Source organism: Natator depressus, chromosome 20 (genome assembly GCF_965152275.1).
Source record: "Natator depressus isolate rNatDep1 chromosome 20, rNatDep2.hap1, whole genome shotgun sequence".
Classification (NCBI taxonomy): domain Eukaryota; kingdom Metazoa; phylum Chordata; order Testudines; family Cheloniidae; genus Natator; species Natator depressus.
The window spans coordinates 26846265-26872348 of NC_134253.1; the positions used below are offsets into that span (position 1 = coordinate 26846265).

A 26084-nucleotide genomic window follows, 5' to 3' on the forward strand; every position below is an offset into this window, starting at 1 on the left:
CACCACTGACCCACACCTCTGAACCCCCTCCACCCCAGGCCTGCCCCACGCCTCTGAGCCCCCCGAACCCCCCACCACTGCCCCACACCTCTGTATCCCCTCCGCCCCAGGCCTGCCCCACGCCTCTGAGCCCCCCAACCCCCCACCACTGCCCCGCACCTCTGTACCCCCTCCGCCCCAGGCCTGCCCCACGCCTCTGAGCCCCCCGAACCCCCACCAGTGCCCCACACCTCTGTACCCCCTCCGCCTCAGGCCTGCCCCACACCTCTGAGCTCCTGGAACCCCCACCACTGCCCCACAACTCTGTACCCCCTCCGCCCCAGGCCTGCCCCACGCCTCTGAGCCCCCCGAACCCCCCACCACTGCCCCACACCTCTGTCCCCCTCCGCCCCAGGCCTGCCCCACGCCTCTGAGCCCCCCCAACCCCCCACCACTGCCCCACACCTCTGTACCCCCTCCGCCCCAGGCCTGCCCCACACCTCTGAGCTCCTGGAACCCCCACCACTGCCCCACAACTCTGTACCCCCTCCGCCCCAGGCCTGCCCCACGCCTCTGAGCCCCCCAAACCCCCCACCACTGCCCCACACCTCTGTACCCCCTCCGCCCCAGGCCTGCCCCATGCATCTGAGCCCCCCAAACCCCCCACCACTGCCCCGCACCTCTGTATCCCCTCTGCCCCAGGCCTGCCCCACGCCTCTGAGCCCCCCCAACCCCCCACCACTGCCCCGCACCTCTGTACCCCCTCCGTCCCAGGCCTGCCCCACGCCTCTGAGCCCCCCCAACCCCCCACCACTGCCCGACACCTCTGTACCCCCTCCGCCCCAGGCCTGCCCCACACCTCTGTGCCCCTGAACCTCCTGCCCCCCCATGTCTCCCCAGAACTCACCCAGTGCCCTGTGCCGTTGTCATGGACTCACAGATCGTGCCCACTCTTGGCCCTGTGCGGTCCATGGGGGGAACCCCCTTCAGTGTGACAGTCCTTCTTGGGGGTCCTCTCTCTCTCGGGGTTCAGCCCCCACCTCCTGGAGCCGCACCTCTCGGAGCCTCAGCGTAACACAGGAGGGTTTACTGAGCATCTGAACCCAGCACAGGAAACTCTCCGGCCTCAGGCCTGGCCTCGCTCAACACAGCACATCCCAGTCTCCCCTGCACCCAGGGGGGCTCTGCCTGCCCCCTCTCTCCAGCCCCGAGCCCCCCTGCTTCCCCGCTGGGCCTCTGAGATCCCCGGCCCCAAGCCCCCCCTCTGCCCATTGTCTTCTCTCCAGGTGAACAGGGTCGCCTGGGCCCCCTCTCCCCTCTTCTGTCCTCTGGCCCCTCGGGCTGGGACCGGCTGGTCAGGTCACCGGGGTCCCCTCTCCGCAGCCCATTGTCCCCCCACTGGCCAGACCCGGCTGGGCCTCCCGAGCTGGGCCTCCCGGTCACTGAGTCATCAGTCGCTGGGGTGTCCGTTCTGCGGGCCACGGGCCGGGGTCCCAAGTTCCCTCGCCGGCCCTGTGTCCCCACAAACTCCCTCTCCCATCCCCTCGTTAAACCAGCAACACCCAGGGAAACTGAGTCCCACCCCCTCAGCATGCAAACCATTGGAAAAACCAAGAAACCCCCCCACTTCGTCACGGCCTGTGAATGGGGGGAGGCTGGAGGGGCTTCTTCATAATGGGTGGGGCAATGGGGGGTGCACACAGGTGGGAGCTGCCTGGCCTGATACTGGCGGGGGGGCCGCCAGCCCCTGGCCCGTCTCTGAGGCTGGTCCCACCCTGGGGCTTCCCCAACAGGTAAATCTGGACCAGTGAACCCCCCCCGCCTTCCTGACTTCCTCGGCGTAGGGGGGGACCCCTGCTGCCCTGGGATGCAGGGAGCTCCTCTTATCGCCCATGGCAACGGGGACCAGCAGCCCCTGTAGCCATGGCAACCATTGTTGGCCTGCTGAACGGAGAGGGCTGCGTGGCTGTGTGTCCCCCCCTGCCCCCACCCCCGTTTGCCAAGGCTCTGCCTGTGCCCCTCACTCCCAACCCACAGCCCCCGGTACCCCAGCTCTGCCGGTGCCCCTCACTCCCGACCCGCAGCCCCCGGTACCCCAGCTCTGCCGGTGCCCCTCACTCCCGACCCGCAGCCCCCTGATACCCCAGCTCTGCCGGTGCCCCTCACTCCCGACCCGCAGCCCCCGGTACCCCAGCTCTGCCGGTGCCCCTCACTCCCGACCCGCAGCCCCCTGGCACCCCAGCTCTGCCGGTGCCCCTCACTCCCGACCCGCAGCCCCCTGGCACCCCAGCTCTGCCGGTGCCCCTCACTCCTGACCCTCAGCCCCCTGGTACCCCAGCTCTGCCGGTGCCCCTCACTCCCGACCCTCAGCCCCCTGGTACCCCAGCTCTGCCGGTGCCCCTCACTCCCGACCCCCAGCCCCGGTACCCTAATGGAAGTGGCTGGCTGCTGGCAGCTGACGCCCGGGTTCGCCCTGGCGCAGGGATGGACCTGGCTCAGCGAGGGGGCCAGGCCCAGGGCGGCTGGGAGGAGACACTGGTGCCTCTGGGCCGTGAACCTGAGCCCCGCCCCCCATCAGGAAGGGCCTGGCGCTGTCTGGTCACCGCCCCCCCGCGAGTTGCCCCCCCCCACGTCACGCAGCGTTTGACGGGCAATGAGGAGACGCTGGGAGCGAAGCGACATGCTGTAATTAACGCTAATTGCCTGGCATGTCGATCGCGCTTCGCCCTCACTTGGCTCGGTGCCAGCCTGCCCCACCCGCACCCCGTGCCAAGGGGCTGGGGGGGCTGAGGGGGGGCAGAGCTGCCATCAGTCGCTGTTCCTGAGTGACCGGGTGTGGGGAAGCCCTGCCTGGGGGGAGGGGCTGGGGAGGGCCTCGTACTGAGGCCTGAGGGCCCGGTGAGGGGGGATCACTGTTTCCCCATTGGTGGATGTGGGGGAGCGTCCCAGGCCGAGATCTGTGTGGATAGAGGCTCCGCAGGGCAGGGAGATCTCCACCCACTGTCCGTGGGGCAGCGCAGGGGGGTAACGGCCCACATATGTGGGGCAGTGGGGGGGGGGAACGGCCCATGTCTGTGGGGCAGTGGGGGGGCAGCCTGCGTGCATGGGGGGGAACTGACCCTGGCCCTTCGCGCTGCCGCCAGCCCCTGGCAGAAGGGTCACGCTCCGAGGGGGACATTTCTCCGGCTCAGCAGCAAGGGCCATGCCCTGGGGCTGTTCTCACCTGCTGCGGGTCTGTCCCGGCCGCTGCCCCTGCAGCGAGCCCCGGCGGGTTTGAATTTGCTGCGAGGAGCCGGGGGATGCGGGGTGGGGCTCCTGGGGCCCAGGGCCTTACTCCTCCATCCCAGCCCCTCGGGCAGCAGATCTGCCCCACGGCAGGCTGGCGACTGTGGGGCGAGGTGAATACAGCTGCCATGTGCAGCCCAGCACGACAGGCCGCGGAGCTGGGTCTAGCAGGGCAGCGGGGCAGAGACCCTGCCCGGTGCGGGCGGCTGCTCCCTGCTGACTCCGAGCCCCGAGGAGAACGCCGGTCCGACCCCTGCCAGGCGCAGCCAGGGCCGGGTTCTGTATCTGGGGGTTCCTTTCCATCGATAGAACACAGACCCGGCTCGAGCTCCTGCCCTGTAACCTGGGGAAATTACACACCAGCCCGGCGCCTCTGAGAGGCAATACTTCCCTCTCGCAAGGCCAGAGTCCCAGTGTAGAAAAGAAACTTTTAATAAAAGGAGGGAAGTGACACGGCATTAATTTGGGGAAACACAGTTCATAAACATAAACCATGAGCAAAAGTCCCACCCCCAAGTAAGTCGGCCAGTGTCCTTTTCCCCTCAGGGTCTTATGTCCAGAGACCCAAAAGTCCCTTTAACGTGCCCATCCCTCTCTGCACCCCACTCGCAGGCCCTGTCCTGTCAGTGCAGACCCAGAGTTCACCTCCCACTGTGGGTGGAGGTCAGGCGGCACCTTACTCGCCCCTCTCCGCGGCTTGGGCACTCGGCCACTGCCCCGCTCTGCCAGCCACCCTGGTCCTTTCAGCTGAGAGTGACGCCCTCCTTTGGGACCGGTTCTGCTCCCCTTTAGTCACCATCATTCCAGCATTGCCAACAGCATGGCACTCCCCAGCGGTGATTTGTAGCCCAGCACCAGCTCGCTCTGTCCTGGAGATCTAGGCAGACTAGGCATCTTCATGTGAACGCAGGTTGCTCCTGGAGTCTCTCCCCCGCCCAGCTAGCGCTCAGGGGCGAATTCATCCAGCCCCTGCTCACACCTGCGAATTCAGAGACGGTCCCGCAGGGGTTCAGGAGCCTGAGGACCCGGCTCAGTTTGCTCGTTGGCTTTGGCTGCTGCCGTTTGTTCCACGTAGCTTCGGTGGCTCCCGCGGCGCGGGGCCTGACGGCACCTTGGGTCACCTCAGTCCCCCAGATCCGCTGTTCCAACGTCAGCCAAGCCGCTCGCCTGGGCTCCCGGGTGCTGCGGTCAGGCCAGGCCCGCTGCAGTGGTCTCCTCTGTGATGTCCGGGGCAGGGCGTCCTTGGGGTCCCTCCCCTCGGCGCCTGGTCGGAGCCGAGCTCTCCCTCCCGAGCTGGGGTTTCCCTCTGGCAGATGTTCCAGGCCGGCTCTGCCAGGACCCTCCTCGGACGGGCCACTTGCCAGGTCTGGGCACGATCGGGGCTGACCGTTACCGGCACCGGGGTTTTGGGCTATGCCCTCAGCTGACCTGTGCGATGTGAGCCCTGCCACGGCTCTGCCAGCGCCTGGCTGTCGTGCTGCGGCCCAAGAGCGAGCGCCCGGCTCAGGGCAGGCCAGGAGGAACCAGGCCACAAACTCCAAATCGGCTGGAGATCTGGGCTGAGATTTCCCCAACCAAACCTCACCTGTAAACACCTTGGGCATCGCAACAGCCACATTGGGGAGTCCCCGTGGGTGCCTGGCTCTGTCTCGCCACCCCAGTGAGCTGCCCAGACAGACGGTCCCTCCCACCAGGGATCACAGCGACCGTCCCAAAGGTCCCGCCACTGACCCGAGGGCAATGCACCTGAGCCCTCACCCAAAGCCATCGCTTGCAGCCAATCCTGCGAGACCCAGCTGCGGCTGGCCGAACCAGGAGCGTTAGTTACCCGGCTAATGTGGGGAGACCAAAAACACCCCCCCACCTACCCCCCCACACCCCACCCCCTGTTCCAAAAGGTAACAGGAGCGTCTGTCATCAGCCGGCTCCATGTGCGTGTCAGGGCTAACCCGGCAAAGCCCCCCGGCTCTTGTGCTGAGCACTCGATCCCTTGGCCAAGCAGCCCAGCGAGCCCGTTCCGTGTTGGGGGTCTGAGTCCCTCCCTCCCCCCCCCCCCCCCGCTCCAAACTCAGCTGCCGGCAGGGAGCCACTTGCCAGTCTCCTCTTAACTGGGGGGGGCGGGGCAGAGGAAACAAGTCTTTGGTCCCTTTTAATGTTCCACCCACGCCCATCTGCTGGCCCTACTGCTGGGGGGGAGGGGGGGAGCGGAGGCTGGGAGCCAGGACACCTGGGTTCTGTCCCTGGCTCAGGGAGGGCAGGGGGGGTCTAGTCCAGTGGTTAGCAGGGGGCTGAGAGCCAGGACACCTGGGTTCTGTCCCTGGCTCGGGGAGGGGAGTGGGGTCTAGTGGTTAGGGGAGGGGAGTGGGGCTGGGAGCCAGAACTCCTGGGTTCTGTCCCTGGCTCGGGGAGGGGCGTGTCGCAGTGTCTAGAGCGGTGCTGGAAGCCAGGACTGCGGGGGAAGGGGAGAGGTGGCGGGAAGCAGGGGGTGCACGTGGGGTGGGCGGAATCTCTCCCAGTGCCAGGGTTCAATATGTTCCTGCAGCTGGGCGGCTCCATCCCAGGGCTGACGCGCTCGGCTGCTTCTAGCCCGCCCATGACCAGGCTCTTGTATTGTATAATTAACTGTCTGGTAAACGAGGGATGAAGAAATGGAAATGGAGCCGGGGGCTGCCAGGCGGCTCAGCTACTCCCTGCACCCAGGGCCGCTGGCTGGCAGGTGACCCAGCCAGGAGCCCCTTTCCCAGGTAGCCTCCTGCCCGCCCCCCCGGCCGCTCAGAACTGAGTGCCCAGCCAGGGGATCTGCATGAAAACCAACAATCTCCGCCAGGCCACAGCTGGAGAGCCGGGAATGGCAGAGGAGAAACCAGCGAGGACCCCAGACAGAACGGTGGTGTGTGTGTGTGGGGGGGGTGTACCCACACATGTGCGTCTGTGTCCATGGTGCTTTCATGTGTGTGCCCGTGTCCATGCATGTGTCCGTGTGCGTGCGTCCGTGCGTCCATGCGTGTGCGTCCATGTGTGTGTGCGTCTCTCCGTGTGTGTGCGTCTCTGCATGTGTCCGTGTGTGTGTCCGCGTGCGTGCATCCATGCGTGTGTACATCCTCATGTGTGACCTGTGGCTACTATTCCTGCAGGAAGAGTTCAGAGGTCGCCCAGGCCCCCATGCGTGGCTCAGTCCAGGCCTCAGCCCTGGGCACGGTTCTCTACTTTCCCCAGGCCCTGCCCGTTGCAGTGGGGAGCAGCCAGCAGTCGCCCCACGCCTGAGTGCCGCTCCCTGGGTCTCTTGCTCACTGGGCCGGCCTGGCCAGCAATCAGCAGCAGAGATCTGACGAGGATGCTGGGAGCATCCTTCAAGCGATCAGCAAGTCGCTTGCTTTGGGGGTCGTTAGCGGGAGAGATTTTCAAGGGAACGGAGAAGGGAGCAAGAGAGTGAAAATCACCCTCGGCGCTATAGCAGAGCGAGAGCTGCCCCGAGCCCCATGGGCCGGACGCTGCAGATGCCACACAACAGAGCCTCTGCCCCAAAGACTCGTGCTGCTGATAGGCTGATGGTGCAGAGAGGTTGGCAGCCCCGTGGCGTAGGCCCGGGTTGAGGGAATCAGCCCCCCAGCAGCTCCCCTGGCTCCGGGAAGCTGGTCCTGGCATGAAACCAGCCATTTTCACTTCCTGGGCCAGACCAAACCCGCGCTTTGAACAGGCTTCGCTTGTTGGGCTCGGGGCAAGAGAGGCTGGTGGGGGAAGTTCCTTCATCCCTCCCGGCATCCCAAAAGCCACCGGGTGACCCTTGACCCCACATCGGGTGTCAGAACTCCTGGGGATGTGAATCCCACAGGGACTGGGGCTCAGCTGGCAGGACCCCTGGCTGCAGGGACTCTGGGTGGGGGGGGGGCTGGCCTGGCTCTAATACACCCCCCCAAACGACGTGGTGGTTAAAAAGAAGGGACCTTGTTTCCTGTCACCGGAGCCTTGTGCACCAGCGTGTGGGGGGTGTAAGACGCTGCTGTCTCCATGTCTCACACCTGCTTTGCACGAGTGTGAACGAGTGCACCAGGCACTGGCGAAGTGGGGTCTTCCCTTTCCCCTGTTAGCGGGGGTGGGAGTCTCCCCTTTGCACCAAGAGAGGGGAGGACACAGACCCCTCGGCACGACGGGCCGGCTTCCACTGCGCCCCAGGCCAATGGAGGGCAGCGGCCCCCATGCACGGCCCCTTAGACCCTGGTCCCACCATGCCCAGGAATAGTGAACGAGGAGCAGCCGCCACCCCCGGCCTTGGCAGGTCCCTTGCTTTGGGGAAAGGAGCAGCCTGGGTTGTGGCTGAAAGGGCCGAGCACCGGCCCGAAGTCAGTTACCTCCCCGTGGCTCTTTGCTGCCCCCAGTGACCGGGGAGGGAGCCTGGGGACAGAGCCGCAGAGAAGGAGGATAATTAAGGAATTACAGCCCTGCCAGGAGCTGTCACAGCCCGCGTGGGGGTGGAGGTGCGGGTGCAGGTGCGGGGGGAGGTGTCAAGGGGCTGCCAGGCAACTCTTAAAAACAAGGAGATAATTTATTCAGGGGGAGGAACCCAGGGTGGGGGCGGCTGATTGACAGGGAAGTTGCTGGCACTTCTGCAGAGACACCCGTGTGCCATGAGGCTCCCCGGCAGTTCATAGCAGCCTGCGCCATGCAGCTTAATTACGGGCTGGGGTTGTTCAGAGCGGAGAAGAACACCCCGAGCAGCGCGGGGAATCCTGGGGCACAAGGCTCCCACTCCTCTGAGGAGCGCAGGAATTGCCCAGCCCAGGGGCCCATCTACCCTGGCATCCCGTCTCCAACAGCCCCCACTGCTCTGGAGCATGGTGGATGGAGCCCTGCAGGAGGCAGCGATGGGATAACCTGCCCCCAGGACAAGTTCCCACCTGCCCCCCGGCAGCCCCCCCCATCCCCAGGCCTTTCCCCTGCCCCCCAACCCAAGCGACCCCAGGCACACAGACGGCCTCTCTGTGGCGGCTCTGGGTGCCGTGTGGTCACACGGAGGTGCCAGTCCTCTGACACCGGCAACACACCGGCCCCCGGATTCAGAGCCCTGCAGGGCGCGTCCTGTCACTGGGTGGCCCAGGCCCCAGCCCTGGCTCTGCGTGAGATGGTGGGGGCCATGTGGAGCCACTCACAGCATCTCCCCCCCCACGCCCCCGGGCCAGCTGCACCCTCCCTGCCGGCTCCAGCTCCCTCGGCTCCCCCGGGCGCGTGGAGGGGCATCTGCCTGGCTCACCCCGCTGGGGCTGTGTGCTCACCCCTCACGGCCGCCTGGGAGGCAGGACGGGCCTGGTTAGGGCACAATCCTCGGGGGGGGGGGGGGCGGCTGGACTCTAGGCCAGGTCCCGCTGTGCAGCCCCAGCAGGGGGCACCCAGAGGCCACAATGATGGGCACAAGGAGCTGGGTAGCAGAACAGGGAGCAGGGCCCCCCCAGCCCAGGCCACAACAACAGTAGAGGGAGGGAGAGGGGTCTCAACCCCCCCGTGAAACTCTCGGCCTCCCCTCTAACCACTAGACCTCCCGCCCCTCCCCAGGAGAGAACCCAGGAGTCCGGCGCCCAGCCCCGCCCCTCCCCAGGAGAGAACCCAGGAGTCCGGCGCCCAGCCCCGCTAAGCACTAGCCGGGCAGCGCCCCCCTGCAGGTGTTTGAGGCGGGGCCTCGCCCCCCGCCCCCCCGGCATCGGCAGGCGCGGGGCCAATGGGCCGGGCCGGCCCCGCCCCCCGCGCGCACGCTCCCTGCTCGGCGCAGCCCCGCGGTGCGCGGCGCAAGGGGCGCGCAGCGAGCCCGGCCGGGGCCCCGCGCGAGGCGGAGCCGCGTGGAGCCGCGCGGCGCGGAGGGTCCCCGCGGGGGAGCCGGAGCCGGAGCCGGAGCCTCCCGGGCCGGGCTCCGCGTCTGCACCATGCGCCTCCTCCCCAGCCTCTGCCTGCTGCTGGCGGCCGGGTCCCGGGCAGCCCAGGTAGGCGCGGGGGGGCGGTGTGTGGCTCCGGGGGGCTGGGCCCCCAGCTCCCTACGGGGGGCTCCCCTTGGACCGAGGGGTGCCGGGGGCGCAGCCCCTGTCACACCCCAGGGTGACAGTTCGGGTCAGTGGCTCTCAGCGCCCCCCCCCCCGTTCGCCCCCGCCCAGGTGTGCGGCTGGAGCCCCGGGCCGGGCCGAGGGGGGGGCTTGGACCCAGGGCGCTGGGTGGCTCCCCGGGGAGCTCGGCTCCCGCCGGCGCTTGAGGCCCCTCTGGTGCCTGTTCTCAGCCGGGCTGGTGAGTGCCCTGGGCTGCTGGCCCCGGAGCGGAGTGAGGGGAACGGGGCGTGTTTTCAGGCAGAGCCGCAGAAAGGTGCCAGGACTCCTGGGTTCCTCCAGCTTGCAGAGGGCTCGGCAGGCTGTCACTGCCCTGCTGGCCTGTCCCTGGCACCCATGCCACGTCCCGGGCCAAATGGCACCTGCTGTCCCCCAGGCCAGGCCCCATCACGGTTCCCTGCCTCCTCCCGCCCCACCCTGGGGCTGGCAGAAGTTCCCGTTCCCACGGGAGAGTCAGTAACCCGTGCCACCCGATGGCAAAAGGCTGCCGGGGTCGAGGATGCACAGGCTCTGTGCTGAGCCGTCCCGGGCAGGAGCCTCTCGGCGTGCCAGAGCCCCCAGGGGACCCGCTCTCCCTGCAGGCCTGGCCACGCAGCCCCACGGCCTCTGAGGCTGAGCCTCTGGGCCCCAGCCCTCCTGCTGCCCGCCGTGAGCTCTGCCCGGCGGGTCCGGCTGAGCCAGACACCTGGGCACAGACCTGGCCCCTCTGCCGGGACCAGCACAGCTCAGCCAGGAATGGCAGCGACCCCCGGCCGCGGCCCCCAAGCAGTGACGGGCTCGTTAGCCCCCGGCCCAGGAAGGCCCCAGGTTGGCGCAGAGCAGCGAAGGATCAGACACATGGTCCGTGTGGCCGAGCCAGGGCTCCGCCCGGCCAAGCCGCCGTGGGTCCGTCTGGGCTGGATCTCCGGTTCTGTCAGTCCCAGTGAGAGCTGCTGAGTCCCTCTGCGGGCCTGTCCTCACCCCTGGCCTCCTGACACCTCCCGGGCCATCGTCCTGGCCCTGTTCCCATGTGCTGCCTTCTGGAAATCCCTTAGTAGGGTTAATTGTTCAGTTCGGGGGCAGGGGCCGGGGTGGGTGTGTGTGATCCCATGGTCCCTCCCGTCTCCTGCTCTGCCCCAAGAGCAGCTTTAACCCTGCTGCACCCGCTGGGTAGCAGTACAGAGGGAAACTGAGGCATGCATTTGCTTCATAACAGTATTACAGAAAATTCCTACCTTGTTCCGTCGTTGAAGGGGGAAATCCGTGCCCATCCCCCGGGACCCTGGGCTCGGGGTGGAGGGAGTTGGTAGCACTGCCCCACGGTTCCTCTTTCCAGCTTCAGGATCCTGAGAGCAAGGGGCATCTGGTCCCTCCGTGTGGGAATGGCCACGCCAGGGTGAGAGCAGGGCCTCAGTACTGGGCTGATGGTGGGGGTGTCTCTGTCCCCAGGAGCCAGGGGGTGTGCCAGGCCCAGTCTCTTGGTGCCCCAGCTGTAAGGGGAGGAGGGACTCTCTGGGGAGAGGAAAACCGGAGTTTTGGGGGTGGATGCTCTGTGCGGCTGCAATGTCTGAAACAGGGGGCTAGCCCCTGTGCAGGAGCCCCTTCCCCATCTCCCTTCCCCCCCCCCACCTCCTCTAGTCCCGTCCCCCCATCCTGTCCCAGCCACCATTGCTCTGACCACAGGCTTCTGCTCCCGTGTGCCCCCCAGTGGGTGCAGCGGCCCCTCCCCAGCTGGGCTGAGCCCAGGGCCCCCATGCATACAGCTGTGTGGGGGTCTCTGCAGCCTGGCCCTGTGCTCGCACGCTGCAGGGGGAGGGGTCAGGGCTGGGGGTGCCATGGGTTCCCCTGGGGGCCGGCTCCCACCCGTATGACCCTGGGTGGGAGGCGCTCCCAGGCTGTGTCGGTGACAGGTGGGCCCGGCTCGCGGTGGGGGCTGGCGAGGGAGGAAATGGGGCCTGGGTGCAGCAGCTGCTGCGTCTCTGATCCCAGAGGCCAGGCGGGTGAGCACGCGTCCTCCAGGGCTCTGGCCCTGGGGTGAGTCCAGCTGAGCATCTGCAGTGACCAGGCCGCCCAGCGGGGCAGCGTCTGTCAGTTCCCCGGGGAGGTCGGGCAGGGCAGAGTCCACCCAGGGGGAGCTGTGACCCCAGAGGCCCGGTGTGACGAAGTGGGAACGTTCTTAATGTTTTCTCTGAATGCTGGGTGTATGCCTCAGTTTCCCCTAGGCAGTACTTAAGTCTCTAGATCAGGGGTCCCCAAGGCGGTGCTTGCGCCCGCCGGGGCAGTCGTGTGTGCCCGCAGGACACCGCGCCGTCGAAAAGCCACCGCCGAGTGCGGCCGCCGGAGAACCGCCAGAGAACTGCCGTCCGAAATGCCACTGAGAAGCGTTGCAGTTTCTCGGCGGCGGGGTGTCTGGCACCCGCCACAGTCTCCTGGAAATAGGAATGTGCTATTCCCACAGAAAGGTTGGGGACACTGGTCCAGGTGGGGGGATCAGGGGGTGTGATTGTTACAGAGCCCGAGAGGGCCAGTGTGATGCTGTCTGCACAGAGAATGGTCGACACCCTGTCTCCTGATGGCCTGGGCCCCCCCTGCCAAGGTGCCAGCTGAAGGGGCTGGAGAACAAAGGGATCAGGTGGCCTCCTGGCCTGGGAAAGAGACAAAGGCCAGAGGAGGGGCGGGAGAGTTTCAGTTTGGAGCTGGCTGGGGAAATGGAGGGAGGCTCAGAGCCAGGGTCTGGGCTCCCCACCCCCCAAGATGGACCTGACTGAGGGGTCCTGGTTTCTGTACCTACAAGCTCTGTGTTAGACCATGTTCCTGTCGTCTAATAAACCTTCTGCGTTACTGGCTGGCTGAGAGTCATGGGGAATTGCAGGAAGTGGGGGGTGCAGGGCCCTGACTGCCCCACACTCCGTGACGCCCATCTCTGCTGACAGCCAACCTCCCCTGCTCTTCCCTCCCTGAACCTCTGTGCCCCCCACTCCTCCGGTCTCCCTCCCTCCCAGCCCCACTGCCTGGGGGTCCCTGGGCCAGAGGAGCTGCCAGAAAAGGGGGATCCTGGCTCTGAACACGAGCAACGCCTCCCCCTGGGTCTCCGCCCACGGTGCTGCACCAGAATTCCCCCCCCACCCCCAATCCCCCCGAGTCGCTGGCACTGGGGGCCCAGGCTGCACCGGTGCAGACGTCCACACGGGAAGCCAGGCTGTAAGCCACATGGGGAATCCGGGTGCTGCCCAGGCCCAGAGCCCCTTGAGAGGGGCTGTGGTCGGGGAGGAGGGGATGCCCCCGGCCTGGGGCTGGCAGGGCTCTGTCGGGGAGCAGCCGTCGGAGAGCTGGGACCTGCAGTGGGAGCCTGCGATGGCCCTTTGGGCTCAGGCTCAGCTGCCTGCAGGGCTGGATTCCCTGGGGGTGGGGTCCCCTGAGCTGCTCGTTGCAGACTCCGATCCCCCAGCCTCTGCCCTGGCCCCCACCCCGCGCCGCCGAGTGGTGGCTGAGTCAGCCTGGCAGAGCTGGCACCTGCAAGCCCTGTCCCGGGGCGTGGAGGCTGCAGCTGCTCCCGGGCTCCTGGTTAGACAGCTGGGCCTGCTGAATATGCACCAGGGCAGGCTCGCTCGCCACTGGCCGGCTCTGCCGGCTGAATATGCATGATGCGCCTAGACAGCCCCTGCTCAGCCCACCCTGCCCCCCTCTCTGCCCTCAGGTGCGGGGAGGGAAGTTAGTGCCCTGCTCTGATTTCACCTAGTTCTGCTGTTGCTCGCACCCCTGTGCAAAGTGAGCCTGTCACTTGCTGCTGGGTGGGCCTGGTGTGCAAAGCGAGGGTGCAGTGATTGGGATTGGTGCACGAGGGCCGGGTGGGCCTGGTGTGCAAAGCGAGGGTGCAGTGGTTGGGATTGGTGCACGAGGGCCGGGTGGGCCTGGTGTGCAAAGCGAGGGTGCAGTGGTTGGGTATGGTGCACGAGGGCTGGGTGGGCCTGGTGTGCAAAGCGAGGGTGCAGTGGTTGGGATTGGTGCACGAGGGCTGGGTGGGCCTGGTGTGCAAAGCGAGGGTGCGGTGATTGGGATTGGTGCACGAGGGCCGGGTGGGCCTGGTGTGCAAAGCGAGGGTGCAGTGGTTGGGATTGGTGCACGAGGGCCGGGTGGGCCTGGTGTGCAAAGCGAGGGTGCGGTGATTGGGATTGGTGCACGAGGGCCGGGTGGGCCTGGTGTGCAAAGCGAGGGTGCAGTGGTTGGGATTGGTGCACGAGGGCCGGGTGGGCCTGGTGTGCAAAGCGAGGGTTCAGTGGTTGGGATTGGTGCACGAGGGCCGGGTGGGCCTGGTGTGCAAAGCGAGGGTGCGGTGATTGGGATTGGTGCACGAGGGCTGGGTGGGCCTGGTGTGCAAAGCGAGGGTGCAGTGGTTGGGATTGGTGAACGAGGGCCTGATGTGCAAAGCGAGGGTGCAGTGGTTGGGATTGGTGCACGAGGGCCGGTTGGGCCTGGTGTGCAAAGCGAGGGTGCAGTGGTTGGGATTGGTGCACGAGGGCCGGTTGGGCCTGGTGTGCAAAGCGAGGGTGCAGTGGTTGGGATTGGTGCATGAGGGCTGGGTGGGCCTGGTGTGCAAAGCGAGGATGCAGCACGTGCAGGGACGCTCGCCCAGTCAGTCACCCGGACACAGTGCGGTGTCCGTAGGGCAGACCTGTCCATGCTGCAGCCACCCCGTGTTCCAACTCCATCCGTCTGTCTCCATCTGACCTTGCTGGCCAGTTCCCCGGGGGAGCCCCAACCCCCCCTCCTCGCCCCCCTGTCCTTTGTTCTCACCAGGGATGTTGCTTTTTCAGTCTCCCCCTGGGTCTCTGAGTGTTCGTGGCCATTGGCTGCTCCGTTTCTCCAGTGATGTGGGTTTGTCTCAGCCAGTCTGTTTCAGTAATCCCTTCGGGCTCTGCCAGCCAGGCGACCTGAGCACAAACAGTCCTCCCTCCCCCTCCCCCCCACGGGGAGCCATTGAAAATATAGGGGAAACTGAGGCACACATGGTTCATAGACATAGTATGGAAATTTCCTGCTTGGTCCAGGGGTTTAGGCAGTGCCTAGCACCACTGGGGGACACTGGTCCGGGTCTATGCGTCGCCTGGTGCCACAGGGGGCCCTGGTCCTGGCCTGGGTCTGTGCGATGCCTGGTGCCACGGGGGGCCCCAGTCAGGGTCTGTAGGTGCTATCACAGTGCATAATACCCCAGTGCCCCACTCCCACGGCCTTGCGCCTATGGATTGCTGCAGAGCTCTTGGGAGACAGGGTCAGACTTCAGGAATTTCGAGGGCGGGGGATGTGTGTGTGTGTCATGGGGCAGCCCAGGGCCCCTCTAGTCTGGTATCCATCTCTGAGAGGAGCAGCAGCAGGAGGCAGTGATGGGGTGACCTGCCCCCGGGAGAGGCTGGGGCTCATGCCCTCAAGTAGGAGGGTGCATGAGCTAACTCTGGGTATTTTAGTTACTCGTAGTGACGTCTGGCCCTTTCCTGAACCCTGTGGGGCTCTCGGCCTCCGAGAGATCTTGTGGCAGAGAGTTCCACCAGCTCTTTGTGAACCCTGCAGCAAGTGTGTCCTTGTTACTCCCGCGTTCTAGCGAGAAGAGCTGCTGGGCCACCAGGGTCTACCTCTGTCTCCTGAGGGCGCCTTTGCCCCGCTCTGGCTCTGGTGCCCATGGGCACGTTTGGGGGTGTGCATGTGTCTGACTCTCCCCTCCCCTGAGAGCTGCGCTGCCTCCCTGCTCGTTCTCTCCTTATGGCCGCGTTTCAGTCCCCAGCACGGCGCTAAATGCCACTTAACGAGCAATTTACATGCAGATTCCCAGTGACTACGCTATGGTTGGGCAAAGAGAAGAGAAGGAGCGAGGGGCGGGTGGGCGGGCGCCGGAACTCAGCGCTGGGCCCGGAGGGGGTCACTTGTCTCTGGCTTGTAGCGTAACAAAACACGCTTCCCGTCTGGGTGTCTGTGCCCCCTCTGTGGGGCGGGTACCTTGGTGCCTCCAGCTCCCGCTCCCTTGGCCCCCCGGGCAGTGGCATCTCCCCGCCGGCAGGCCTGGCCTTCGTGCTCCCAGAGGTGCTGGCGACCTGGAGAGTGGGGCTCGGTGTGCGTATCTCAGCGAGGCCGGGCATTGTGGGTGCTGCTGGGATGCCCGTAGGGAGCTGGGTGCCCCAGGTGGCACAAGGGGCTTCCCTCCTAGGGGGTCTCTCTTCCCAGCTGGCCAGAGTCCTGCAGAGAGTGGGCCAGGGCTGGGCACTCGGGGGCAGGGATGGTCCCTTCTTGGGCTCGACACGGGGCACAGAACAGCAGCAGCTTGAAGGGTCTGGGGCAGGGGCTGGGAGGGAGCCGGCAGAGGGGCAGGGGCAGGGGCGGGGCCAGGGCAGGGGCTGGGAGGGAGCTGGCAGAGGGGCGGGGCCAGGGGCGGGGCCAGGGCAGGGGCTGTGAGGGAGCTGGTAGAGGGGCGGAGCCAAGGGCGGGACCAGGGCAGGGGCTGGGAGGAGCCAGCAGAGGGGCGGGGTCAGGACAGGGCCGAGGGTGGGGCAGGGCCTGGGAGGGAGCTGACAGAGTGGCGGGGGCAGGGGCGGGGGCAGGGGCTGGGAGGGAGCCGGCAGAGGGGCGGGGGCGGGGTCGGGGCTGAGGGCGGGGCGGGGGCAGGGCTGAATGGCACGGTCTCCCGGTGCTGCCCGCGCTCGGTGGCTGCTGAGCCCCTGCCTGGCGCCCGTGGGGACGCGTGTGAGGCGTGGGCTGCGGCCGCCCCCCGACGCTCGCTGGCTCCCTGCCTGCGCCAGGCACCAGGCCGCCCCGTCTCAGTCAGGGCAGGGCAGCGCTGGGGCGCCGGGCGCTGCAGCCCACCACGCACAGGGCAGCGTCCTTGGCGTGCAGCCTGGCGCGGGGCAGGGAAGATGGGACAGACCTGGGGTCTCTGGTGTTCGCCACGTGGGGCAGGGCCTCGACCCTCGAGGTGCCGGTTCCAGGGGGCTTGGGGGGAGCCGCCTGCCTGGAAGCGGCTGCAGAGCCCAGGGACGCCGATCCCCCCTTACCCTGCGTCTCATCCCATTGCAAGCTCTGCCCAGCTGGGGGGGCTGATTGAGGGGGGAGAGCTGCACCCACCTTTCCCCTCCTGCTCCCCTGTGCTCTGTTTTTCTGCCCACTGGAGTCTGCCCCCCCCCCGCCCCGGGTTCATCCCATCTCCATGCTGCACCCCCCTGGCACTCGGAAGAGCCCCCATCCCTGCAGCCAGCCTGGCCTGGGGCCATCTCCACTCCCCCCACCAATGTGGGGAGCCGGAGCCCAAGCAGCTGGTGCTGGTGCCTGGTGCAGGGATTCGCGTGATGAATAAATGCGGGGGGTGGGGTGGGGGGGTGACTGTCTCACTCCCGTCCGCGTGGCCTGGGCGAGGCTCAGTGAGGCTGGAAAGCGGCAGAGGAAGCTGCGTGGCCTCGCCACCATGCTCTGGGCCGGTGGAAAACTCTGCTACAAGGGCTCACCCAGACTGAGGAGTGGTGTTTACGGGTGTTATGGCAGCACCCAGGAGCCCCGGCCAGGGCCCCAGGGTGAGGGCACGGCACAGGTACTGAATGAAGACGGGCCCTGCCCTGAAGAACCGACAGTCTCCATGCAGCCGAGAGCTGGGCAGGGTCGAGAAAAGGGCCCGGCCATTTCTGTGGCTAACAAGAACATCCCTATTTAGAGCAGCGAGGGGCAGAATGGGCCCAAGAGGCCTGGCTGGGCCGGAGATGTCTAATTCCCAGGGGTCAGCGGGGGCTTCCCCGGGGCCGGGAATCCCATCGCTGCCGGCTGCAGGGCTCCGGGCGCCTTTCTCCACAGCAGTGGTGCTGTCGGAGCTGGGATGCTGGGCGTGCGCGTGGGCGTGCATGTGCATGGGCGTGCGCACGCAGTGACGGCTAGTCCCCACAAGGTGGCACTGCAGGACCGTCCAGTCTGGTCTGGGTTCCCGGTGCTAGGCTGGGCGGAGGTGCCTACCTGGCCAGGGCATTCGCACCACGTCCAAAGCGCCCTCAGCCCCAAGGGGCCCCACCTCGGAGAGCAGAGACGCAGCCCCTGGGGACGGGGAACGGCGCTGGAGCGCAGCCCAGCCCCTCTGCCCGAGGAAGGGCCACAGCGGCGCTCCGGGCACTGGGAATGCGGATTCTTGACTCAGGACGGAGGCACCAAGCGTTACATCGTGCTGAACCAGGGCCCTAAGTCTCACAACCGACACCTCTTCAGGGCAGGGACTGTCGGTCGCCGTGCGTCTGGCCAGGGCCCGGCGCGACGGGGCCCCCGATCTCGGTCACCGTGCGTCTGGCCAGGGCCCGGCGCGACAGGGCCTCCAAGTGCTCCCATCACAGAAATTACGTTAATGTGAACAAAGGACACACTCCTTCCTGTAAAAAGAAAAGGAGGACTTAGAGACTAACCAATTTATTTGAGCATAAGCTTTCGTGAGCTACAGCTCACTTCATCAGATGCATTCTTTTTGCGAATACAGACTAACACGGCTGCTACTTTGAAACTCCTTCCTGTGTACTGAGTTCTGTGGATGTAGGGTCCCGGACTCCTGGGTTCTAGCTGTAGCTCTGGGAGGCGAGTGGGGTCCAGTGGTTGGAGCAGGGGGCTGGGAGCCAGGACTCGTGGGTTCTGTCCCAGCAGGAAGAGGGAACTGCTCTCTGGCCCGATCGCTGCTGGGCCCCTGGCAGGAGTGTCTCTAATTGTGGCCGATTCTGTAGGAAGGCGAGGTAGCGAGACGTCGGTGTGGCCAGCAGATGGAGACGCCGGGCTTGGGAACTAATCCGCTGGGGGGCGGGGGGGTGCTGGGCTGAGGCAGGTGCAGGGGAACGAGGGGTGGGGGGGACGATTGTGTAGCCTCTGAACCGGCTCTTGCAGTCACAGCGGCCGCAGCCCGGGGGCAAAGGGGCTAGTCCTGCTAATGACAGGGATGGGGCACGTGCGGGCCCCGGGGCCGCTGTCTGGGGCAGGGCCAGGCAGAACTGTATGGGGGGAACCCAGGGCTGGCCTAGCAGGGGCTGCGGGTTCAGGAGTGAAGGGCACCAGCAGAGCTGAGGAGGGGGGAGTTTACAAATGAAGCAAACCTCCCCCCTCTTTCTGGAGGTCTCGGCAGGTCTCTGGCACTAACCCCTGCTTCCCCTGGCCCGGTGGCCTGTGCTGTTCTCCTCTGTCTGGGGTTTATACGGTGCTCACCACCATGGTGTCTGGGCACTTTCTGAAGCTGCTGCCTCTCCCCTGCATGGGGGGTGGGGAGTCAGCAGCAAGGGCAGGCTCGGGCTCCCTCCAGGCAGGGGGCAGCAGGGCTGTGGGGGCTGCAAAGGCCTGGAGTCCTGGCCTCGCCTGCCATTTGCCCTCCCTCCTGCTCTGGGGGCAGGCCGGGCCATTCCCATCCTGCCGGCCTCTCGCTACCCCTTGCCCCCCGTCCCCGGAGACCCCATGCGGGGCTGGGGCCTTGCCCCCCATCCCCGGAGACCCCACGCGGGGCCGGGGCCTTGCCCCCACGGAGACCCCATGCGGGGCTGGGGCCTCTCCCTGCAGCCTGCTGACGATTGGCGAGATGACTGACGGGCCCCCCGTGCGACGCTCTCCCAGTGACCAGCCCCCCGCATCTCACCGCTCTGATATGTCCTCCCCCCCCGGACAGGGCTGAGCTGTCGTAACCTCCTTCCCCAGATTCCTCCCCGTTTCCTCGACAACCCCCTAAGCTCCCGGCTGGTGCTAGAGGCTCAGAGAGGAGCCCCCTTCCCCCCCCCCACCCAGGGGCTCCGCTGAGACCGGGCCAGATGGCTGGGGCTTCCCGGTGCCATGTATGCTCAGGCCCCCCCCGCCCAGCCGGCCCGTGGCCAGCCCCAGCTGACGTCACTCGGCTGGAAGTGATGGGGAGCGGAGCGGGGGTTCGCTCCAGCCGGGCGCTTTATAAGGACGGGAGCGGAGCCGCGCGGCTCTCTCCGGCTCGCTCTCAGTCCCGGAGGAGGCTGGGGGGCCGGCTGGTGAGCGGGGGCGCGCGGGGGCTCCCCGGGCCGGGGGCCGAGGGTCGGGAAGCAGGCTGCCGCCCCACTGAGGGGGGATGAGGCAGGGGCCGACATGACCGTGCCGCTGCTGAAGATCGGAGCTGTGCTCAGCACCATGGCCATGGTCACCAACTGGATGTCGCAGACGCTGCCCTCCCTGGTGGGGCTCAACGGCACCACGATCTCCCGGGCTGGCACCTCAGAGAAAATCGTGAGTCCCTATGGCCAGGTGCCCACGTGAGCAGCTGGGGGTGTGTGTGTGTGTGGGGGTATCTGTCTGTCCGTCCGTCCGGGTGCCCCGCACGCTGCCGGGCAGCTGACTTGGGGGAGTCCGAGTCTGTCCGTGTCCAGCTGCCTGTGCAGGGACCCTAATGGGGCCGTCTGCGTTTCGCTCCAGCCTGGCGGGGGATGCCCTGGCCTCTCTGCTCCCTGCCCCCCCCGCCATTGATCTCCCTGCCCCCCCCACTTTGCCTGGAGAGCCCCCCCCGGAGAGCAGTGTGCTGGGGCTGAGCAGGGCGGGACCCCTGGGGGGACAACAGACGAGCGGCTGCTCTGTGCTGCGGGTCCCCATCGTTGTGGGGGGGCAGGGGCTGGTTGTTACAGATTTACTGGCTGCAGCGTTCGCTCCCATCTGTTTGAGCGCGGTGCTGAGCCCGGCTGGGGCCCCGGCGGTCACGCTCCTGCGTTTCCAGACCCCTTTGGCTCCGGTTCCCTTTGTGGGGTGGAGCGGGATTTTCAGACCCTCCTGCGCCCATGGCACGGTGGAGAGACATGTCCCTGCTGTGGTTCCCCCCCACAAGGCAGGCGGCGCTGGCCCCTGCGGGAGACCAGGCGAGGGGCTGGTGGCCCCCCGGCTGCTGCAGGGGAGCCGATGGGGCAGTGCCATGACCCTGCCATCCGGCCCCTCTGGGAGGCAGGTGCTGCAGGCACTGAACGAACTGTAGCCCCCCCCTCCCTCCCAATTAGTTAAATGACTCCCGCCGGGCTGAGCAGCTCCGTCTCCTGAGGAGCCAGAGCAGGGCTGGACGCGCCCGGAGCTCCCCCAGGCTAGGCCGGCCGCTCGCGGCTCTTGGCAGCTGGCTCAGAGTGGGGCAGTGTTGGGCGGGGCCCGCTTGGGGCTCCTTAATTGCTTGAAAAAGCCTCCCCCGAAAAAAGGAGGACAGCCGTCCGTGCCCCCCAGCCCCTCGCACTGGCAACCTTGCGCCTGCCTGAGTCGATTCTGCACCCACTGGATGCGCCAGAGACTTTGCGCTTTCTCTGGCTTGAATTATGGGCTCCGGCCCGGGGGTCCCGGCTCTGCCAGCCAGAGAGCCAGCAGCCGGGCCCCTCGGGGCAGCCATGGGCTGGGGAGGTGATCCAGGCTTTGCGATGGGATGCACCCCCTGTCTCTCTCCTGTGCGCCTTGGGGCCTTGTTGGGGTGAATTGTTCACTTGTGGACTGGAGCTGTCTTCGCTCGTGTGTCCTTCCCCGAGCCGGGTGTCAGGTCCTCCCGCGACTGCTCAGATACGGCGTCCGAAACCTGTTTGCTCCAAACCAACTCAACACACTGGGGGCAGGGGACTGCAGGGGGCTGGGGGATCCCGGACTGGATGAGCTTGGGGGGGGCAGGGGACTGCAGGGGGCTGGGGGATCCCGGACTGGACGAGCTTGGGGGGGGCAGGGGACTGCAGGGGACTGGGGGATCCCGGACTGGACGAGCTTGGGGGGGGCAGGGGACTGCAGGGGACTGGGGGATCCCGAACTAGACGAGCTGGTGAGGCGGGGGGGCAGGGGACTGCAGGGGGCTGGGGGATCCCGGACTGGATGAGCTGGTGGGGGGGGGCAGGGGACTGCAGGGGGCTGGGGGGATCCCGGACTGGATGAGCTGCGGGCGGACTGCAGGGGGCTGGGGGAGCCATGGATGAGGGAGCTGGGGATGAGGGGGCTGCAAGGGGCTTGGGGGATCCTGGGCTGGAGGAGCTGGGGGAGACTGCAGGGGGTTGGGAGATCTGGGGTTGGAGGAGCTGGGGGGGGACTGTGGGATCTGAGAGGGGGCTGCAGGGGACTGGGAGATCCGGGGCTGGGGGAGCTGGGGCTGAGGGGGCTGCAGGGGACTGGGAGATCTGGGGTTGGAGGAGCTGGGGCTGAGGGGGCTGCAGGGGACTGGGAGATCTGGGGTTGGAGGAGCTGGGGGGGGGCCTGCAGGGGACTGGGAGATCTGGGGTTGGAGGAGCTGGGTGGGACACAACTGCTGGGGGAGGTGGGGGGAACTGCAGGGGGCTGGGAGAGTCAGGGATAGGGGGCTGGGAGATCCGGGGCTGCAGGAGCTGGGGAGGGTACTGTAGGGGGTTTGGGGAGCTGGAGGGGGGATTGGAGGAGCTGGGGGTGAGGGGACTGCAGGGAGTTGGAGGGGCTGGGGATGAGGGAGGTGGGGGGTGGACTCTGGGCCCACTGCGGGTCCCGTGTGGCATTTGCAGGGGGACCTGCCGCCGCTGCTGGAGAGGAAGAAATGGCCCTGATTCTGTGTGGATCGGGAGCAGCCCAGGGGAAGTGGCTGGTGTGAAGCCGGCCCAGCTTGCTCAGATCCTCGTTAACCCCAGCTACGGCCCTAACGAGTGTGGAGGGTGTGGTAGAGGTTGCTACCCCCCCCAAGGAGCTGGGCTGTGTGGGTGCTGGCCCTGTGGAAGGGGTGGGGCAGTGACTGTGGGGGGAATTTTCCCTGCCCCAGAGCACAGCCTGGAGAGCAAAGCACCCTGGGGCTGGCAGGGGGGAAAGTGATTGTAATGGCCCCCCCGTGCCCCCCTCAGCCCTCACCCAAGCCCTAAATTGCTGATTTGTGTCTCCTGTGCAAGCTGCCTGGTCCGGCGGGGCTGGGGGCTGCGCCGGTGTGAATGGGCACCACTCCCTTGGCTCTGCTGGGGCGGGGGGGTCACACATTGCAGGCGGCTTCCTGGGGCTGCAGCTTCCTGGGGCATCGGCACTGAGTGGAAGCGCTCGGGGTGGGGGTCGTCATGTTTAGCCCAGGCTGGTTTGAAGCCCCGGCTCCGTGGGCACGGTTTGGTTCCCACGGTTTGGTTCTCCCCAGGCCCCCTCGGGCCCATCAAACACCCCCTTTGGGCTTGGGCTCAGCCGGGAGCCTGGTCCCATCTGCCCTGGCATTGGCACGCGTGGGCGGCTCCGGCTGGTGGTGCTAACTCAGTGTTTCAGGACCGCCGTGCTCTGGACAGCTCCTCTTATCTCCCTGCTCGGGGCCCGCGGGAGCCAGGCGCAGGACAGCCTGGGGTGCGTCTCTGGGCCAGAAGCCAGCATGCCGCAGGACGGGCCAAGTAAACTCAGCTCTCACGCAAAGACCCACCGGTGCTTCCCTTATCTGCGTTCCTGCAGCAGCCATAAGTGGGGATCAGCGCCCCACTGTGACAAAACAGAGAGAGAGACTTTGTGGTTGTTGTATGTCTAGGCAGAGCCCGGCGTGAAGGGGCCCCGATCTCGGTCGCTGTGCGTCTGGGCAGGGCCCGGCGCGGCGGGGCCCCGATCTCGGTCGCTGTGCGTCTGGGCAGGGCCCGGCGCGGCGGGGCCCCGATCTTGGTCGCTGTGCGTCTGGGCAGGGCCCGGTGTGATGGGGCCCCGATCTCGGTCGCTGTGCGTCTGGGCAGGGCCCGGCGCGGCGGGGCCCCATCTCGGTTGTCTAGATGCTGTTGCAATGTAAATAAGCCTGTGGCAGACCCAGGAATTGACCCAGGTGTCCTGGGTCTCAGTCCTTGTCTAGACCATGTAGCCACAACCCACTGTTGTTGTGGGTCCACTGAGGTAATGCAGGCCGGCCTGGATCCCTGGCTAGTGGCTCTGTTGAGGTCTGAGTTGCTGGCTGTCCCATTACAGCAGAAATGGCCTGAGACCCCCACACAGCCGGGGGCTGGGGCTGGAGTTTCCAGGTAGGCCTGAGGAAGAGTTTTGGGTGCCCCTGGTAGCTTTGGCAGCCTTCATCCAGAGCCCTCAAAGCTGGATCAGCCCATTGTCCCCATGGAGAGGTTAAGTGACTTGCCTGTGAGCACAGATGGAGTTGTTGGCAGAGCATGGAAGAACCCAGGAGTCCTGATCTCCGGGTCCCCTGCTTGCGCCGCCCCAGGTAGAGAGCTACGCTGGGGAAATAAGTCTCCTCCATGGCCACGCGTTGGGCTTGTTGGATGGTTCTTCTCCAGATGATCAGACTTGTCTTCAAAGCTGTCTGCGTTGTGTAATTGCAACTTCCAGGAGCCAACGCGGCTCCAGCTGGGTTTGTCTTTGGATTCCTCCTCTCGCGCTCGGCCCTCCGGTCAGACGCCAGGGGGAACACGGCCCGCCGGCTCTCCCTCTGACTGGGCACACGGGGCCAGCACAGTCGTACCCCTGGTAGCCTCTCAGTTCTCCTGGCTATGGGGCTCCGGCTCTCTGCCCGTCCTCCAGCCCGGTGCCTGCCTCCGTGCCCCAGGCTGCTCCTCCTGCCAAACATCCTCCCAGCATCTGGCTCCAGCCAGCCAATAACTGCTCCTGGCAGAGATTTTCCTTCCACATTAAGAGCTGACGCAGGCGACCCCATGCCAGCTCCTGCCTTTCCCGGAGAGCTGCTGCGTGTGAATGCTATTAAAAGCCTGCAGGCCGCCCTCCTTCTGCATGGAAATACCTCCGGATCGCGGGAAAGGCTGCGTGCTGCCCAAATGGGAAAGTACTGGGAAGCCACCAGCTTGGGGGAGAGTGCGGGGCGGGGCTGCTGCCTGCCCCCTCAAGCGGGACCCCTTGGCTGGCTGGGCTGGGTGCCGGGTGGGAACCTGGGCCGTGCCTCTTAACCTTGTAATTACTGAGCTCCTTTGCATGAGCCCCTCTTTGGAGTTGGCAGGGTCCTCGACACAGGAGATGAGATTGTAGATATTCCAGTGACCCCTAGAGACCCTGAATGAGATGGGGGGGAGCTGTTATGCCAGGTGCTGCAGAGACAGCAGGAGATGGACCCTGCCCCAAAGAGCTCAGAGTCCAAAGAGAGAGGATGGAAGGGGAAACTGAGGCACAGAGCAGGGCACTGCCAGAGCCTGGAGTAGAACTCAGGAGGCCTGAGTCCCAAGCCAGCCGACCATCCTGCCTCTCCCATTTTCTAACTCATGGTTGAGGTGTCGTTGGCTTCGTGTTCAATCAGATCTTGCTCGGTGTATTTCGTTGCTGTAATGGGGCCTATAAACTCATGACTGGTGTGGAGAAAGTAAATAGGGAAGTGTTATTTACTCCTTCTCATAACGCAATCACTAGGGGTCACCAAATGAAGTTAATAGGCAGCAGGTTTAAAACAAACAAAAGGAAGTATTTCTTCACACAATGCACAGTCAATCTGTGGAACTCCTTGCCAGAGGATGTTGTGAAGGCCAAGACTAGAACAGGGTTCAAAAAAGAACTAGATAAGTTCATGGAGGATAGGTCCATCAATGGCTATTAGCCAGGATGGACAGGGATGGTGTCCCGAGCCTCTGTTTGCCAGAGGCTGGGAGTGGGCGGCAGGGGACGGATCACTTGATGATTCCCTGTTCTGTTCAATCCCTCTGGGGCACCTGGCATTGGCCACTGCTCGCCCCAGTCACTTCCACGCTGCTGGCTCATGTGGCAAACGTGTCCCGTGTGCGCCCCTGGGAATGCCCAACCCCCAGCTCCCAACTGCCCAGAGTCGCGTTTCGGGCCTGAATGCAGCCGGCTCGTCCGGGGCAGCTTTGCCTGCGGATCTGGCCCAGGGCTGGCTCATGTCACGCGGAACCGCCCCGGTACTACGCGGTCAGTGCTTGTGTGGCAGGGTCATTAGTGTCACTCCCGGTGAAGCAGTTGTTGCTTTACAGTAATTGGCTAATCGCTAGGCACTCAGTGGTGTTCCTTGCAAACTCATTGCTCGGGATGAAGTAACGCTGCTGATGTGGCTGGAACGGGCCGTCTCGCCCGCGTGCTCTTCAGCAGCGCTCGGCCCTTAGCTCTGGGGACAGAGTCTCAGCTGCCTTGTGCAGTTGTTCACACGAGTGGAAGGATTATGCCCCCTCTGCACTAGTGCAAACAAAGGGGGAGGGCAGTGGGGGGTCTGGCCCCACCTTTTTATATAGCATCCTTCACCCCAAACTAGATTGGTGAAGTGTGTTGCCCACGACTGACATGCAGCCCATGCTGGACTAGGATAGAGCAGCTGTTTCACGTGAGATGATGTGGTCGAGTGCAGGGCACTGAGCTGGGAATCAGGAGACCAGTCTGCTGCTGGGTGCCCCTAGGCGACCTCTCTCAATCCTTTGGGGCAGGCTCTGGCTCTTCCTGTGCCATAAGAACGGCCAGACTGGGTCAGAGCAAAGGTCCATCTAGCCTAATATCCTGTCTTCTGACATTGGCCAATGGCAGGTGCCCCAGAGGGAATGAACAGAACAGGGCAATTATCGAGTGATGCGTCCCCTGTTGCCCATTCCCAGCTTCTGGCAAACAGAGGCTAGGGACACCTTCCCTGCCCATCCTGGCTACTAGCCATTGTTGGACCTGTCCTCCAGGAACTTATCTAGTTCTTTTTTGAACCCTGATATAGTCTTGGTCTTCACAACATCCTCTGGCAAGGAGTTCCACAGGTTGACTGTGCGTTGTGTGAAAAAATACTTCCTTTTATTTGTTTTAAACCTGCTGCCTGTTAATTTCATTTGGTGATCCCTAGCTCATGTGTTATGAGAAGGAGTAAATAACACTTCCTGATTCACTTTCTCCACACCAGTCAGGGTTTTA

The 26084-nt window shown here is 65.7% G+C and overlaps 1 protein-coding gene across 2 annotated transcripts in view; it reads left to right on the plus strand.

Moving 5' to 3' along the window:
* The first annotated feature begins 9092 nt into the window (after positions 1 to 9092).
* The window catches only part of OLFM2 (olfactomedin 2), a 91250-nt gene continuing 74258 nt past the window's right edge, over positions 9093 to 26084 (plus strand). Inside the window, exon 1 of one of the 2 annotated variants that reach the window (XM_074935469.1) lies at positions 9093 to 9233. In XM_074935469.1, the coding sequence (XP_074791570.1) occupies positions 9177 to 9233 (57 nt within the window). In that variant the 5' untranslated portion in view covers positions 9093 to 9176. Of the gene's footprint in view, positions 9234 to 19345; positions 19554 to 26084 lie in introns of those variants that run through there. The other variant, XM_074935468.1, reaches the window with a different exon arrangement.